The 19289-nt window shown below is 36.0% G+C and overlaps 2 protein-coding genes across 2 annotated transcripts; one reads left to right on the top strand and one right to left on the bottom strand.

Moving 5' to 3' along the window:
* Nucleotides 1-3655: 3655 nt before the first annotated feature.
* LOC118349283 (glutamate receptor 2.2-like) lies at nt 3656-7184 on the bottom strand. Its single transcript, XM_035693335.1, has 5 exons — nt 6926-7184; nt 5103-6412; nt 4552-4864; nt 4028-4437; nt 3656-3835 (listed from the first exon to the last, which is right to left on the bottom strand). The coding sequence occupies exons 1-5, from the start codon at nt 7182-7184 to the stop codon at nt 3761-3763; spliced, it is 2367 nt and encodes a 788-aa protein (XP_035549228.1). The 3' UTR covers nt 3656-3760.
* Nucleotides 7185-12866: 5682 nt separating this feature from the next.
* LOC108991152 (small nuclear ribonucleoprotein E-like) lies at nt 12867-18133 on the top strand. Its single transcript, XM_018965306.2, has 6 exons — nt 12867-13065; nt 13196-13222; nt 13366-13428; nt 17508-17586; nt 17676-17721; nt 17812-18133. The coding sequence occupies exons 1-6, from the start codon at nt 13024-13026 to the stop codon at nt 17819-17821; spliced, it is 267 nt and encodes an 88-aa protein (XP_018820851.1). The 5' UTR covers nt 12867-13023; the 3' UTR covers nt 17822-18133.
* The last annotated feature ends 1156 nt before the right edge of the window (nt 18134-19289 follow it).

The following is a 19289-nucleotide window of genomic DNA, read 5'->3' as shown; positions in this document are numbered from 1 at the left end:
CTCAAAAGATAATCACCGAGATGCCTAGCCTAAAATCATACGGATATTCTCACCAAGAATAGTGCTACTGATTTCTATAATAATGTAAATAGATAGTGCAACAAGATTCTAGCAAAACAGTTGTAAATCCTTCTATATTTAGATTGCTATAATTCCTTAATTTGAGCATGTACTCTGTATAAATTAAATTCTCAACACATCAATAGAATTGAGGAAAATTTCTATTGAAACATCTTTCTACATTTCTCTACATGGTATCAAGAGACCACCACTCAAACGAGACTATGATCCCTTCTTCCGACATGTCTTCTTCCCAAAATCCAAACAATCAACCTCTTTCCCCCATCGAAACACCACTGGTTGCTCTCAACATCACAACCTAAATCAATGAAAAATTAACCCCCTCCACCATTCCACAATGGCGTGCCCAATTTAAAGCTTTTCTCATTGGGTACGACCTACTGGACTATGTCACTGGTCTTTCGATGTGTCATCATCTGATGGCACTCCCCCATCTACCCTAAAGATAACCCATTGGGTTCAACAAGACAAGTTAATTCTCAGTGCCATCCTTGCCTCAACCTCCACCACCATCACTCCCTCAAAACTACCGCTAAAACATTCCACGAGACCTGGAAAAAATTAAATCATATGTATACTAGCATATCTTGAATGAGGGCTATGCAACTCAAGGAAGAAATTACCTTGATTCAAAAGGGAAATCGCTCGATTCCGGAGTATCTCCATGCCGTAAAGGCGTTGGCTGATGAGATAGTTCTAATCGACCATCCTATATCCGACGATGATCTAACCCTTTACATTCTTAATGGTTTGGGTTATGATTTCAGGGAAATAGCTGTGCCAATCCATGCGAGGGAGAGATCCTTGACCTTTGAAGAGTTTCATAATCTTCTGGTTGGCCATGACAGCTATCTCTAGCGGCTAGAGTCTGCCACTCAACAACTTGTGGTGTCAGCGAACTACACGAACCACAAGAACACTTCTGGAAATTCTTCCTAGAAGAATCAAGGCAAGCCCTTTGGTTTCTGGCGTAATTAGGGCCAAAATAAAGACCCACGATCTCACAACAAATCATCGGGCCAGCCCAATAACACTTAAAGAAGATATCAGCCGAAATGCCAATTTTGTGACCAAATTGGTCACACGATCAAGTCATGTCCCCAACTGAATTCTCATGTCGTCACTGCCAATTGCACCTCTACTTCTAATGTCACAGACAATAAATGGCTCATGGACTACGCTGCGTCCCATAATATCACTGGAGATCTCAACAATTTATCAATTTACTCAGAATATGATGGAACCGATGAAGTCGTGCTTGGTGATGGTTCAGGTTTGGCTATCTCACATATAAGATCCCTAACTCTAAAATCACCAAAAAAGACTTTCATTCTCAAAGATACACTGTGTCCCAAGCCTTTCAAAAAATCTTATATTGGTGCATCATTTTACATCTCAAAATAATGTGATTATTAAGTTTCACCCTTCTTATTTTCTTGTAAAGGACAAGATCTCAGGGGTAACCCTAGTAAGAGGTGCATGTGAAAATGGTGTCTACATCTTTCCGGAAACACTGATGGCATCTTCCTTCCCAATGGTTGCTAATGTGCATGAAAGAAACTCTCTTGACGGATGGCACAAATGTCTTGGTCATCTGTCCTCCAAAATTGTTCACAATGTTGTTCGTAATTTTTCACTTCCAGTCACAACAAATAAAGAGTCCTTTTTATGTCCCTCATGTTTTATCAATAAAGCTCATCAACAACCATTTGGTTCTAATAGTCTCTCGAGCAATGCACCCCTTGAACTCATTTATATTGATGTTTGGGGTCCTGCTCATTGTGTTGGTTTAAATGGCTCTTGATATTATCTTCTTTTTATTGACCATTACACCAAATACATGTGGTTTTATTCTATGGAAGCAAAATCCGGCGTCGCAACAATTTTTTCCCAATTCAAAACTCTTGTTGAAAACCGATTCCAATGTAAAATTAAAGCCATATACTTGGACAATGGGGGTGAATATGTGAGTTTAAAATCTTTTTTCTCTTTCATGGCATAACTCATTTAACTACTGCTCCACACACACCACAACAAAATGGTGTCTCGAAACGACGTCACCGTCATCTAGTGGAAATCAGTCTCACATTGCTTCATGATGCCAATTTACCTCTCACCTATTGGCCACATGCTTTTCAAATGATCACTTATCTTATAAACCCATCAACCCACACCATTGCTCCAAAATATATCCCCATACTAGGCTCTCTTTGGCCAACAACCAAATTATCTCAAATTGAGAAAATTTGATTGTTTGTGTTACCCTCTCACCAAACCATACAACAAACACAAAATGGAGCCCAAATCCACACCCTGCATTTTTTTGGGCTATTCCCTCACTCAAAATGCTTACCGATGTCTTGATCCAAACACACAGCGTGTTTATATCTCACGGCATGTTTTATTTGACGAGGCCTAAAGCTCATTGACTGAAACTCATTCCTCTTTAAGTCTCACCCTCACCCAAGTATCTCGCAGGTTCCACATTCAGTCCCAGTTGTTGTGCCGCCGGTGATGCTCTCTTCATCACTAGTGCCTTCGGCTAATGCTCCCACCATGGTCACTACAACTCCAAGTACTCCTTGTGTCACTACTTCCTTTGATTTACCAGCTCAATTGAATTTGGATTCTCATGTTGAAAACTCAGCACCTACAAACCCTAATTTCCCCAATATGTTGCCGAACCTAAATCAAACCTCCACTCCCTCCGTCCATCCTGACCTAGGCGATAGCTCTACCCACCCTTTTGAACCTGAACCACAAAATCCCTTATGGAGTCCACACCCATCCACCTCTCCAACCCATCATATGACCACTCAATCTATGAACCAAATCTTCAAACCAAAACAATTGCACACTGTCACCAAACATCCCCCACCCGAGACCATTGACCTTCATTTTGTTCGAGATCTGGTTCAACGACTCGCACTTCAAGTCAGACATGTCCACACACAAGACCAGCTTGTTGATTTATTGACAAAACCTCTCTCAAGACAGTGGACAGAAGTACTCACAAACAAAATTGCCCTTAAGAAAATTGCCATTACTGATGGCAGCTCAATTTTGAGGGGGTGTATCAAGGTAGATCACTCAAAAGATAATCACCCAAATGCCTAGCCTAAAATCATGCGGATATTCTCACCAAGAATAGTGCTACTGATTTCTATAATAATGTAAATATATAGTGCAACAGGATTCTGGCAAAACAGTTGTAAATCCTTCTATATTTAGATTGTTGTAATTCCTTAATTTTAGCATGTACTTTGTATAAATTAGATTCTCAACACATCAATAGAATTGGGGAAATTTTCCATTGAAACATCTTTCTACATTTCTCTACACCCTAGATGTATGTCTTTCAATATTGGGATGTGAAGAGGGATCTTCTTTCTGGTCAAAATACTTGGCCATTTCAATCAACTTGGATGAAAAGGAGCTTTCAGGATGTGTGGTACTCAAAGTAGGCCAATGCATGCGAAGGAACTTCAACACATAAACCGATAGTGAGAACAAGGACACAACTCCGGTGATGATGAAGATGCCACCGAAGCTATACATGTCGAGACTAGGGCTATTTGAAGAGATTGAGGCACTTGAATCTTCACAAGAACTAGTATTTCCACTACTTGAAAAGTGCCTCCGCTCAATTGCTCCGAATTTGTCTCTGTCTTGAATCACATTAAGGATTGCCCTCGAAATGTGTGGGACTAAAGAAGATCCTTGTGGGAAGGCCTGAAGAAACACATGAGCAATCCTACAGCATTTTAGAATGAGAAAAAGAGAAGCGAAGATAAATTAAAGAAAATCAGTAATTTGAGATACCATATTGTTGGTTTTTGTAGTTTGAGGTGGAATCTATACAAAATAAATAATAGTTTTGAAATCTATGCTGTAAGTTAAAATATAAATAAAAGGGGGAGAGGCAGAGAGAGAGAAAGAGACTCACAAAGCCAAATCCATCGGTTTTGTAGGTCGGTCCAACCATAGTGTACTTGGAGCTATACTTTGCAAGGAAGAGCTTGATGTAGGGAATTTCATCAAAAATAGCTGCAACCCCACCATTGTTGATTCCTATAAACAGTGCTTCGTGATACTCCTCAGGGGTGCTGTAAGGCTTCAACTGTGACTCATTGAAATTCAACTGTTTTATTAGAAGTCCTTTCACAAAGGAATGATTTTGATATCCAACAAAATAACCGTTCCTTTTTATCTCTTTTACATCAAAAAAAGTAGGCTGCAATCTCTGTATTGTCAACATGGAGGCCAAACTTGCAGTATAACTTTGTGTGAGGATGAGCACCACGAAAAACCAAATGATCATCACGAATCTTGACCAGTTGTTTACCATTCTCTCCCCTGGATCCATTATAATGATGTCAATATACACAATTAAATATGTTAAACTTTTTTTTTGGGGGGGGGGGGGGGACGAGGAAAGGAAATCTTGTTATGGGGCTGAAGGATATTTACTGTGAGCAAAGACCAGTGTTGAGAAGGAGAACCAGAAAATCATGCCAAGTTGTTGATCTAGCGGGCCTCTGAACTCACTGTTTACTCGGTGTTCAAGAACCCAAATCACCAAACCTGTAAAGACAAATGCTGCACCTGTTGTTAACCACAGATCCAAGCTTAGTGGCTTTAAGAAAATCCAAAAGTTGTTCTTCTCTTCATCTTTCACCAGAACCACCATTGACACGCCCGATTCTGAGTAAGGCAAAGTGAAATCAACATATAAGGATCGATCAGCAACAATTGTTGTATCTCCCACCACAGCATCATACTTCTGCATTTAGAGAAAAATATGCATGGTTGTTAATCCATGAGATTGAAAAGAAAAACAACGAAAACTTTGTTGAAGTGCTTTACCGAGTTCTTAATCATAACCTTGGGAGAAATATTCTCCCTCTCACATGACGATGATATCCCCACCATTCATGCTGGGAAGGGAGTATATTGCTTTCAATGTATTGAAAAAAATAAGTTTTTATAAGTTAACACAAATACTTAGGCCCAAAAATCACCTGAAGCTTGATTTGGTAAATAAGTTCATCGTATGTTCCAGCACTCTGCCTATCTTTATTCATGAAGGGAATAAACTCATAAGGAAGGGGGAATGGTAATGCCTCGAGTACAGCAAGAAACACATCGTGGGAGAACCCTGATATGATAGGCTTATCAGTACGAGGATCCCATTCCACTTTCAGAAATTCATCAAAACCTTTTGTCACTGGAACCCCAATCCTCAACTTTGCAGGCTCGTTTGTTGTGTCTCCTGGCCAGATTGGTTGCTTGAGTCCGACCTTTGAAATTGAGTATGCTACTTCATCAATGTCATCCAATTCTTGTGAAAGCCCTGTCTGTTCTGTCCAGTATCCAATAATTCTCTGTGTTTTTCCAATCAAATTGAGTATTTCAAAGGCTGAAGGTTCCAACTGTCCTTTAATCAAATGAAATTTCCCGCTCAAGCCTTGAAACTCAGTAGTTAGAATCGTATCAAGTAGTGTTTGACCCGTTTCAGAGATGCCTAGAGCTGCAAGATCCACGTTACTTTTGCTAGCATTTTTCTTTAAGAATCCAGAATGCATTATGCCAGCCTTCTCTACTGCCATAGCCAAAGCCCAAGCTGTATCGTATGCCCTTAATCCAAAGAGGTTTAATCCAGTAATCTTAACGTTTGGTTTGCTTGAGGTTAAATTTCTTTTCCATCTTCTTTTGAAGTCTTCCAACTGTTTTGATCTGGGTATGTATGGTCGCAATCCCAGCACACCTTGCATCGACTCCTTCACCTTTGGGTCCAAACGATCAACCAAAGCTGATAGCCCTGTTGTGATAATCCATGCATACCCTTCCCTCATCATTCCTGCATTATTTGCAAGTACAAAGAGCTTCGAGCCAAGTGAAGCAGTCATGTGCACAAGGAATATCCTAGCATTAGTTTCATTCAAATTTTTAATCTCCTTAGCTATTTTATTGTTATTGGAAGATGGAGGGATTACACTTTTGTAAGGCACTCGAGTTCCAAACTCTTCAAAAGCATCCATCAAGTATGGAATTAAACCATTTCCATAATCTGTGTCTTCACAAATAAGGACAATTTCCCTCCAACCGTAGGCCTTAACAATGGCTGCTATGGCTTTCACCTCAGCGGAATCATCTTGTGACGTGCGTATGAAAAAGGGGTTTTGAGCAGGGGAAAGAGAGGGGCTTGTGACTGAGAAGGAAATGATGGGAACCTGAGCTTTTCGTCCAAGTTCAATAACGAACTTAGCTTGTGCTGACGTTTGAGGTCCTATGATGGCGTGCACTTCTTCATTCTTCATTAAATCCAGTGCTGGATTTCAGTAAATTGTGAATGATTAATTAGAAGATAGAAAATTTCACTGAAGATGCTCAATAAGTACAACAGCAATGAGGATATATATTAATCTTTATCATGTTGACCATGCATTAAGAATTGATGGTACAGATGGCACAAAACTAAGACCAATTCTGAAATTGAACTAAACCAGATGGTATTGTGGAAGTTTGTGTGTTAGTTCGGTGAGGAGTAAATTCTAATGGGGGGCGTCCATGAAGTTTGGTGGAATAAAGAAATCAAAGAGACAAAGGAGGTGTAGAATGATGCAAGCCGTGAATGTCATGGAAAAAGAGCATGTCTCCCTAGATAATATCCCGTTTTAGAGAGCTTTTTATTGATTGAAGTTGAACGCTTTAGGCATAAATACATAAGATTTCATTTTCCTTGCTTTTGGGAAAAGTTCTTTTCGTCATCTAGAAAGAGACATTCACGATTTTATCATGATTTTTTCCACGATATTAATTGTGGAACTTTAATTTAACATACCTGCAGATGCTACGGCAATGACTTCATTCCCAGAATCCATAGTCAAAAGAGCGAGCCTGGTGTTATAATCATCATTGACAGCGTAAAAATCGGAGAGTGCCATGGACATGCAACGCTTTGCAACTCCTCCCACCGTGGAGTTCAAATCAAGAACCACGCCCACTGGTACGACCTCCTTTGCCATCGAGTGCTCGCCATGGAGGTTCACGATCAGCAAGAGAAAGGCAACGAAAGAGAGGTGTTTCTGGTAGTACGCCATTGTCGATCGAGCTAAGGCTTTGATTCTGCGCGCCGTAGTTATGGACAGATGAAAATGCTGTCGCTAGAAGTCCTTTTTGCGAGCAATCATGCGAACCACAGCCTAGCTGAGCGTTGACTGGCAAAACGACTTCCCGCGCTAGAATGCAAAATGAACGTCGGTTGGATGAGCTGGCACGTATTTTTGTAACTTATATAAGATTTTATTTTTATTTTTATTATTATTATTGAAGGAATTGAATTTCAACCAGAACTAGACCAAACCTCCCCCGTATAATATCCTTTGTAATGTTATTATTGGGATCAGACCCACGTGCGTAAAAGACTCTTATGTATGTATGTATGTGTATTCTAGATCATGTTCCAGTTATGTTTTCTGGTACAAAATATGAAAACAAGAAGGAAGAGTCACATTTATGAGGCTGTGTTTGGTTTGAACAAAGTATGTGAATTGGACTGAGTCGCGTCAGCCGAAAAAAAAAGAAAAAATGAATTGGACTTAGTCGTGTTAAAAACGAAGTCCATTCTAAATTTCAAACAATGGCACGGTCAAGTTCATTTAGCTGGATTTAGACGGTGAGAATATTTAAGAAGTGTTGAAAATATTTATGAATGGTAATAAAAAAAATAATAAAAAAAGTAATAATATAATATTAAATAATAATAAAAATAGATAAAAAATAAAAAATAATAAAAAAAGTAGGTGAAACGTAGCGTAACATCACATACATGTGTACGAGAAAATGTTCTTCAAGCTTAGCATCTTGCCGATTCACCCTATATAATTATGGGTCGGAGATAAAAAGAAAAGCGAAACTAATTCAGTAAATTTTAGAAAAGTTAATTTATATTTTCACTTCAACTTATTCTGTCTATTTATTTTTTGAATAGTATGTGTTCAATAAAATTTTAAACAGAAAATAATATGTTAATTACTTATTTCATACGTTATATTACAGATGATATATCAACATAGTTTATTAATTGACGAAACGCAAATGTTAATCAAATTTAAGGTGAATTGAATTAGGGTTGTACAGAAAAGGCCTTGGTCCCAATCTGTCCGTCAAAATCGACTTACTAAAGGAGTCTTGGTTTAAGCAATATTATATATTCATATAGAAACATACTGCATTATGGTTATTTAATTTGGGGAAAATGGGAAAGTAAAAAAAATAAATGTGAGGCTAATAATGTAGAAAGTTATGATTGTGAGATTTGAAGAAATTTCTACTTTCACTCGATTGGATGAAGTTAATTATTATGGACATGGTTTGCATTCATATTCAGTAGACCATATCTCTCTTCAAACTAGACCATTCAATTCAGTAGAAAATTGAAGAGGATCTTGATCCTTAATTTTTATTAATAATTACCAATAGAGAATCAAAGAGAATCTTGATCCTTATGTTTTTTTCTCTGAATAAAACGCCACAACATTTCATATCAAACAGAGCAGTGATATTAGGCATTACTGCTCTGTTTTCATTTGGTTCAGTTGAATATTTTGACATTTCCTTATTTCTTTTTTAGTAAAAGTATCTATACTTTGGCTGAAAATGATCTTAAAAAATTAACTTTATTATCACATCTTGTTAGTTAATAATTAGCCATTGGGTTTCACAAGTAGTTACGTGCGCTTATTTGATCAGTGATTTTTCTTTTTTTGTTTTTGAGTTTCTTTAAATCATAAAAATAGAGTAATTTTTAGTTCATATCCTAATATCTTCATTTTTATATGTTAGCTCATATATAGATTACTTTGAAAGTGACACTCATACAAATTTAAGAAATAATGAGATTGCTACTCTTTTAGAAAACTGATCATAAATGACTTCAAATATTAACTTGTCTAGTGATAAAAGTCTCGTCCCTCTTCGTAAAAGGTGGGCAAATAAAGACCCCTCAGCAGTGTGGGATCATTTTACTAAAATAAATGAATGCTATTTAAATGACCCAAAAGCAAAGTATAATTATTGTCACAAGATTTACTCTTGTCATCCCAAAAGACATGGTACATCAAGTATGCTACAGCATCTTGGTACTTGTAAGCAACATCCTTATAGAATCAGACTTATGGATCAACAAACTATAAGTCGTGAAGGGGCTCTTGAGGGAATTGGAGATAGTGATGTCAATAACTCAGAAAATGCACATAAGTTTGATTCAGACAATGTACGAATGGCAATTACTAAAATGATAATTTGTGATGAGCTTCCATTTAGGATAGTAGAAGCCCAGGGATTTAGGAAAATATGTAAATCACTTGAACCAAAGTTCCAAGTGCCATCTCGAACTACTGCAACGAAAGACTGTATTAAACTATTTAAAATGGAGAATGAGAAATTAAGGAAAATATTTAAGACGGTTGGGCGGGTTAGTTTAACCACTGACACATGGACGGGACGTCGATTCAAAATTTAAATTATTATGTGTCTTACTACACACTTTATCGACTGTGAATGCAAACTACACAAAAGAATTCTAAACTTTTGCATGATCCCTAATCACAAAAGAGAAACTATTGGAAAGTATGTAATTTCATGTCTACAAGATTGGGGTATTGAGAAGATCTTTACTGTTACAGTTGACAATGTTTCCTCGAACGATGTTGCCATTGAGTATTTGAGAAAGTTCGTAAGAGGTCATTTGTTGGAAGTGAAGTATATTCACATCAGGTGTTGTGCCCATATTATAAACCTCATTATGAACGATGGGCTAAAAGATTGTGATGATTCAATCACAAGGGTGCGCAATGTCATTAGGTATGTTAGATCATCTCCCGCAAGAATGAATAAATTCAAAAAGTGTATAGAAAATAAGAAAATTGGTTGTACAAAATTGGTATACCTTGATGTTTCCACAAGATAGAATTCGACTTATCTAATGCTAGAAGTTGCAGAAATATTTAAAAAACCATTTTTGCGATTAGAGAAGGATGACGATTCTTATTTTTTTGTTATTGTCGTAGTGTAAACTTGAGCCCTCTAAACTCTAATGATTTGGAGAGAGTTAGAGTATTGATAAAGTTTTTAAAGATTTTTTATGATACTACTGTGAGACTTTCTGGCTCTTTGTATGTCACATCTAATACATATTTCCAAGAGTTTTGTGGTATCCAATCACATTTGTCAAAAATATGTCAAAGTAATGATGCAGTGAAATGTATGGCGGCGAATATGAAGATTAAGTATGACAAATATTGTCATTGGGGATCAATCGAAAAGACTAACTTGATGATATTTATTGCTGTTGTTCTTGATCCAAGATGCAAGTTTAGTCTTTTGCATCTTTTGTTAAAAAAATATATGGTGATAATTTAATCAAAGAAATAATTGCAAAAATGAAACAACTTATGATTGATATTTATGGAGAATATAGTGTTGTGTATAGGAGTTCAAGTGGAGTTTCAAATTCTGAGCCTTCTTCCTCAGTTGATCCTAGTATGATTGATTCTAATTCTCAACAGAATTTTTGGGTTAAGTATGAACAAGAAATAATTTAATTAATTTGATGAACAAATCGGAGATCGATCAGTACTTGGAACATGGTTGTGAGACACGAACTCCAAATTTTAATATTTTAGATTGGTGGAAGATTAATGAAGTAAAAGATCTTATTTTGGCAAGAGTTGCACAGGATGTGATGGTCATTCCCGTTTCTACTGTTTCTTCTGAGTCAGCCTTCAGTATATGGGGTCGGGTGCTTGATCCATTTCGTAGTTCACTATCTCCAAGAACAGTCGAGGCACTTGTTTGTACACAAAATTGGTTAAGGGATCCAATACCCATTGATCTTCGTGCCTCCTTAGATAATATTGAAAGTTTTGAGGCGGAATTGGATAATAAACTTATTTTTTATTTACATATTTATTAAACTTTTTCATAATGTTTATTTTTATATCATTTAATAATTATCATGTATTTTTTTAAAGTTTGTTCCAAAATCAAGTTTTACTTACATTGATGAGGAGTAACTCAACGTTAATGGTCTGCATGATGGTATGCTTTTCATTTTCAATCATTTGTTAGAAAAACTAAACCATTTTGTGTTGACTTGAATTATTTGATGTGCTATTATTGATTTGGTGTTAAGACTTTTTCATAATAGCAGATATAGAGGAAGAGATGGGAAGCTGCTGTAATTTGATCATTGGATGCTCCTTAGTCTTTTGTAATAGTTGATATTCATATTATCTAATTTAGATAGTTTTTGTAATAGATGATTTTTGTACATTTTTTTTATTAGTTTTTGTATAAATTTAACCTATATGTTAGCCATTAAATCTAACACTTCTAAGGAAGGAGGTGATTAGTTGTATCATGGGCAGTATGGATAAAGTCCATCCAAGGGCCTCCTTATTCTTGATGAAAGTTTTTTTTAGTAAGTATTGTTGAAGTGAGGTTGGCATAAACTTTGAGGTCGGCATAAATTTAATCTACAAAAATATGACGTTTCAACCGTTGGTGATACACAATAACCACTGTGGGATGTAGCAGATAGGAGCAGGAGCAGGAGCAGGGAAAAAAAACACCACAGATCCGATCCGCACAATAACAGGTCGGGTCGGACAGGGTTGGCGCACAAACAGTAGTGGGTCAATTGTCATCGCGTTGCAGCCCTAAATTGAATACAAAGAAATATGCTTAGAAATTACATAATTTAAAATTTTAGGCTTAGTTTGTTTTCATAACTCCTCTCATCATTATAACTTTCTCAAATTCTCATATAAAATAAAATAAAAAATTCAACTTGTTTAAATTTTAAAATAAAAATAATATTAAACAAATATATTTTAATAATATTTTATTTAATTTTTAACTTTAATCTCAACTTATCTTATCTCATATTATCTCATCTATAAAAATAAATAAAATCTTAAAAAAAAAAAAACAAACCAACAAACAAATTTACAAAAGGAAAATGCTACATGCCCCGCTGAGGGCTCCCGCTGGGAGCTCCCGCTGGGGTCTGTAGCATTTTTTTATATATATATTTTTAAAATTATTTTTATATAGATATTTTTAATAATTTTAAATATTTTAAAAAATAAAATAAAAATTATAATATTATTTAAAATTATTTTCTTAATTACGAAGTAGAATAAAATTAATATTTAATGATTTGTATTTTACTTTCTGATTAAGGAAGTGTTTTTTTTTTTTTTACTTTCTGATTAAGGAAGTATTTTTTAATGATTTGTTTTTTATTTTCTGATTAAGGAAGTGTTTTTTAATATTTTTTTTTACTTTCTGATTAAGGAAGTGTTTTTTAATGTTTTTTTTTTTACTTTCTGATTAAGGAAGTGTTTTTTAATGATATTTTAAATTTATTTTATTTTTTAAAAATATTTATAAGTGTAAAAAAAATCTATATAAAAAATAAATTAAAAAATTACACATAAAAAAATACATGTTAAGCTCAACGAAAGCCCCCAACGAGGGTTGTAATATGACTATTTTAAATATTTTTAAAAAAAATCATAATATTATTAAAAAATATTTTTTACTTTTAAATTAAAAAAATATTTTTTTAATAATATTTTATGTTTATTTTATTTTTTTAAAATATTAAAAAATATTAAAAATTTTATATAAAAATTATTTAAATAAAATATATATTAAATAATAGTAGAGCTCCAGCTGAAGCACAGCGGGTGCTGTACCACTACCCTTTCCAAAATATTTAATCGGTCGGGTTCTATAATCTATACACTTGTCGAGAGACTCTCAGCTGTCAGGGTAGAGGGGAGGGGAAAAAAAAAAAGCTCTCTGCTTTAGGGTTTTGCACGTCTTCGACTCCATTTCTCTGTGACCCGAGCAACCATCGAATCAGCAGTCATGGCAAGCACCAAAGTTCAGAGGATCATGACCCAACCCATTGTACATTCTTTCGCTCATGTTCCCTTCTTAACATGTTTCTAGGTTTTGCTTACGCTTGATATGTTCTCAGACTTTTCTTCTTCTTTTTAACTAATTTTTGGCTGGTTTCCGGCGACTCGTGCTGCTTCAGAACCTGATTTTCAGGTTTCTTCAGAGTGTAAGCCCTAATTTGTGTTCATTTCTCGAACGATTTTGTCTTCTGCGTTTCTTTGATTTGGTTTTATTTTTTTTCTTGATGGCATTTCGAATTTTGGCTGATTTTGGTTTTTTTTCCCCCTTTCTGGGTTGGAATCTGTACAGAAAGCTCGTATTCAAATATGGCTTTTTGAGCAGCGGGACCTGAGGATTGAGGGCAGAATTATTGTAAGTGTTATATATAAGCTCATATGTTTGTCTTGTAAGCTTAGTGCTCGATATTACGTTGGTTTTGGATTTTTCTTCGATTAGATTTTGTACCCATTTCTTTTGGTGGAAAGATACTGTGAGTGTAGATTAGCAGAAGTTTAATTTTTACCTTAAGTTTTAACGATAGAAAAAAATATTAACGGAAATTTAATTGATTGTTTATTTGTCATTAATGCCCACTTAAGTTTTATGCATGTGCGAGTTTTTCCAAAATTTTCAAGCATCACTAGTTTAAGATTGCATTTCTTAGAAGTCCCTAGAGGTTGGCTCAAGTGGTAAAGGCTTTGATCTTGGTGGTATGCACCTAAAGTTTGAGTCCTCTTGGGTGAAAACAATTTCTATGGGCCATCGGATTGAAAGAACTTTCCATTGAATTACTTGAAGTGCACTTGCAGGAAACTCATTGCTGATGGCCTGTGCACCCCCAGTGCCAATAAAAAAAAAAAAAATCATCGCATTTCTTAGAAAATTATCTATTATATATTGTTTATCTATGCAACCTTTTCACTTTGAATTGAATTAACTTTGGTAATCTCTTTTCTTCAACAAGTATCAACTAGATTCAATTATTTTCAATGATGTGCTCAAAAGAAAATTCTTGGTATGTTGAGAGTCGTTATATAGAGTTTGACTACCTTTAGTAACATTATTTTTTTTAATAAGTAAAAGTTCCTTTAGTAACATTAATAACAATCTCTTTCTCAGTCCACATCTGAGTTGACCAATCTTGGCGTTTGAACCAAGTTTATGGTTGGGATCGTGCGATATTGGCCATTTGGCCATGCGTAAAGAGTTGTGCATATCAAGTTTTAAAGAATGGAGAAATATCTGACTGATGTGGTGCAACAAGGGGGCATGGAAAAGTATGAAACTCTTGAATGGAAACGGAAAGGGACGTCTTGACTTTTGAAATTTGGTTCAAAGGCTGAGATCAACCTAAGTTGTTGGGAGTTCGACTAGGAACACCATTGTGTGGTGACCACCTATGTAATGCCCCAATGGAAGACTCAAACCACATGATTTATACTCCAAAAGGACTAATCAATGATACAATTGGAGCCCCATTGGAATATTATAAAGAGCAAGAACTTCTCATTCCAAGTAATATCACAATTTTCCTCTCTTAAATTCTCGACGTCCTCGTTGGATGTAACGCCCCAATAAAAGACTAAAATCAAATGGCCTATACTACAAAAAGACTAGTCAATGATATAATTGGAGCTCCATTAAAACCTTATAAAGCAAAAACTTCTTCTCAAGCAATGTGTGATCCTATACATTACCAACCCTCATCCTTATCATATGGGGTGTCATAATCTCTCCCCTTAAATTCTCGACGTCCTCGTTGGATGTAACGCCCCAATAGAAGACTAAAACCAAATGGCCTATACTACAAAAAGATTAGTCAATGATACAATTGGAGCTCCATTAAAACCTTATAAAGCAAGAACTTCTTTCCAAGCAATGTGTGATCCTATACACCACCTACCCTCATCTTTATCATATGGGGTGTCACAATCTCCCCTCTTAAATTCTCGACGTCCTCGTCAGGCTAATCCATCGTAGGTGGCACGGCTCAAGTGCCATATTTCTGGTTGGGATAGACTCTGATACCATTTGTAACGCTCCAATGGAAGACCCAAACTACATGGTCTATACTCCAAAACGACTAGTCAATGATATAATTAGAGCCCCATTGAAAACTTATAAAGAGCAAGAATTTTTCATTCTCAAGCAATGTGAGATCTCATACGCCACCTACACTCATCCTTATCATATGGGATGTCACATTGGACCCATCCGTCATAGGTGGCATGACTCAAGTCCCACATTTTTTGTTGGGATAAGCTCTGATTTCATTTGTTATACCCTAATAGAAGACCCAAACCACATGGCCTATACTTCAAAAGGACTAATCAATGATACAATTAAAACTTCATTGGAATTTTATAAAGAGCAAGAACTTCTCCTTCCCAAACAATGTAGGATCTCATACACCACATGTCCTTATCTTTTTCACATGGGGTATCACAATCTTCTGCCTTAAATTATTGACGTCCTCGTTGGGTTAGTCCATTGTAGGTGGCATGGCTCAAGTCTCACATTTCTAGTTAGAATATACTCTGATACTATTTGTAACGCTCCAATGGAAGGTCCAAAACATATAGTCTATACTCCAAAAAGGCAAGTCAATGATACAATTGGTGCCCCTATTGAAACCTTATAAAGAGCAAGAATTTCTCCTTCCTAAGCAATGTGAGATCACATACACCACATACTCGTATCCTTATCATATGAGGTATCACAATCTACCCCCTTAAATTGCCAGTCCATTGTAGATGGCATGGCTCAAGGCTCACATTTCTAGTTGAGATAGGTTCTGATGCCATTTGTAACGCTCTAATGGAAAACCCAAACCACATGGTCTATACTCTGAAATGACTAGTCAATGATACAATTGGAGTTTCCTTAGAATCTTATAAAGAGCAAGAACTTCTCATTCCTAAGTATTGTGAGATCTCATACACCACCTACCTTTATTCTTATTATATGGGATATCACAATGTACTTCCCTTAAATTTTCGACATCCTCATCGGACCCATTCGTCGTAGGTGGCACGGCTCAAATCCAAACTAACTATAGATTAAATAACATGTACAAGAGCAGAGAGAGTACCTCACTAAGCTTGAAGTGATGTTCAACTGGACTCGGTGAGGGAACAACGATTGAGGCTCCATTAAATACGACGTAGCATTGTTACTATACAAAGATTTTACTCCATTTGAAAATAGAGAAATCAAGAGGGAGGGAGGGAGGGAGGGAGGCGGACTTATTATGTGGAGGCGATGTCGTAAGAGGCAAGAGGGTTGGGTGGTGTGGAGGGGGTGACCGCTGCCACATAGTGGCACATCAAGAACAAATGGCGCCTAGAGACTGGAGTCTCTGTTCTAGGACGTAGGGGATGGCTCTCGATGCAAGGGCTCAGTACGACGACCAGGGTGGCGTGAAGGCCTATTGGGGGTAGCCACTGCGAAGTGGCAGTGCAGAGAAGAGGATGAGAGAGAGAGAGAGAGATGGCCAAGCTGAGAGAAGACTGATAGATGGAAACAAAGAGGGAGAGAGACTTAGGGAAACTCATCGGCGTAGTGGTGGAGGGCTTGGCCGATGATGGTGGCATCATGGTGGAGGCTTGGCAAATGGTGGTGGTTGGTGGTTACAAGAAGAGGGAGACTTAGAGGGAGTGGGTGGATTGAAGGGAGAAGCTGAAATAAAATGGAAAGAGAGCCCAAGAGGAAGAAACAGAGGAGAGAGAGGGAGGAAGAGAGAGTTGTGTCGTGGGTAGAGGAGGTTGCTCGTGTTGTGGCTGCGTGAAAACGGGAAAATTTGGGGGAGTTATTGGGGGCTGGGGGAAAATCAGGAGGGAAAAGCAAGAAAGAAAGAAAAAAAGAAAAAACTCCAATGGGCCTGGGCCTTGGGCTAGGGTTTGGGTTTAATAGGCCTGGGTGTTACACTAGCAGTCACTTTTGGTCTTTGATTAGGCTTTCTAAACGTCATTTTAAGGATTTAATCTAAAATTATGTGCTCCTTGGTCTATCAAGTTCCATTAGTTTGATATTTTTGTATGAAACTCCTCTCAACTGTGTATCAGGGATCTTGCTTCCTTATTCACTCGTCTGTCAATTTTTCCTTATCGAAGGACCCTTCATGTACCAGATGTTCTAAGCCCTTCCATTGAAGAGATTGCGAGAGATTTTTTTTTATCCTTGCAAACTGCCCCTCAAGTTACATGCTTGATTGATGCTGCGAGTGTAAATGTCACATTGGCAACCCGTGGAACATAGAAGAATGCAATAGTATCCTATGAATGATATCATCTTTCTTGTGTTTAATAAATCCCATTCTGTTAATATGCTATTCATGTAAGGTGATGCTTGCACTTTCCTTGCCATCTAGGGATGGTACATGATACATGTCATATGTAACATAGCAAGCGTTTCTATCACCTTGTTCGGGTGTTAATTGCTGTTTTTCACAGGGTTTTGATGAGTACATGAATTTGGTTCTGGATGATGCTGAAGAAGTCAATGTCAAGAAGAAGAGTAGAAAATCTCTAGGCCAGTTCTCTTTCTCACGTTTTTTTTTTTAATTTATATTTCATCACCTAAATGTGCATTTTCTAAAGCAGTTCATACCTTTTGTTCAGGGCGGATTCTTCTTAAGGGAGACAACATAACTCTGATGATGAACACGTAAGTTAGGCCAAAACAGACTCTGCCTCTCTCCTCTCTCTCTCTCTCTCTGCTTTATTAATCTTGCACCTTTTCTTTTTCAAAATACAGGGGAAAATGATGATTCCAGCATCCTTTTCAATTACATGGAGGTTAGCTGCTTTCAGTTTACTGCTATTTTAGATCCCTGTTGGAGATCATGTTTGATTATGATTAATCAGCTTAGTAATGAACTGTCCTGTCGGAGATCATGTATGATCAATCCACTTACTAATGATTCTAGATCTTTAGGCTAGACTCATGACACTATTTGTTGCTCTCTTACATGGTTTATCCTGCTTTCTGCACAATTGGCAATGCTTCTATCCGCATTTTGATAGACTGGTCCGTGGAATGCCCAAGCATGAAAGTTTAGAAGTCTCATTTTTTTTTTTTTTTGGTCTACGAATCCTATTTAAATGTGTATCATGGGAACCAAAACAGCGGATAAACGGGTTTCAAATTCTCGTGCGCATTTATTTTGAAGAACCCCGAGTGAATGATTAAAGTTGGGTTTGGCTTCAAAAACGCTCTCAATTTATTTCATATCATCTCCTCGTTACAATTTTTATAAATTTTCACATATAATATAATAAATAATTCAATATTTTCAAATTTCAGAATAATAATAATATTAAAAAATAATATTTTATTTAACTTTTAACTTTTATCTCATTTTAACTCACTATCCAAACTTAACTTAAAGGAAGGGAAAAAAAAAAGGCAATAGAAAAGGACATACGCAGGCGGGAATAGATGGTTGGATAGCATTTTATGGTGATTGAAAGTAGTCACCCTGTAGGAAGAGACAGACTGGTGTGAGAAATGTAAGAGCACTGGAAGCCAATGCATTTTTAAAATTTGAAGAAATGTAGATAAAATAATAAGTAACGTTAGATATAAGTTTTAAATAAACAAGATTTATACAAGTCTTTTGTAAAATAATGGATCTCGTTAATAAAGAATAATTTTTTTTATACTTTTTTAATGTGTGGTCTACTTTTTTATAAGGGTTTGTATGAGGTTTGTCTATTTAGAATTTGTGCAAATCATTTCTCTAAAATGATCTATATTAGCGTTTTCAAAATGTAAAGGCCTGAACTATAAGCTATAATAATTTTAAGTATATTTTTAAGTTTGAAGATGTACTATTCATATTCAAAAGTAATATTTTATTAAAAAAATTATCTCAATTGTTTTGCTTTTCAATTTTTATTTTTTACGGTTTTCACTCTCTCCGAAAGTTCTTTTACTTTCATTTTTATGTTCGGTTTTGAAATATGTGAAGGAATAAATATTATTATTAATTAAAATATAGTTAGTGTAATTGTAAAATATAAAAAAAAATTAAAAATAATATTATATTATTATTTTGACTAATCAAATGTGGAGTTATGGTTAAAGAGGTTTTGGATTTGAGAAATGATTTGTAGAAGCTCCAGGCAAAAGTCTTTATAAAAAAATGGACTCCATCTTAAAAAAGTGTAAAAAGACTATTCTTTATTAGTGACCTATTTTTCACAAAATGTTTTTATGGGGCTTATCTATTT

This window comes from Juglans regia, chromosome 8 (genome assembly GCF_001411555.2).
Source record: "Juglans regia cultivar Chandler chromosome 8, Walnut 2.0, whole genome shotgun sequence".
NCBI lineage: Eukaryota > Viridiplantae > Streptophyta > Magnoliopsida > Fagales > Juglandaceae > Juglans > Juglans regia.
Note: the sequence above shows the minus strand (reverse complement) of the source record. Positions and strands in the feature narration are given on the sequence as shown.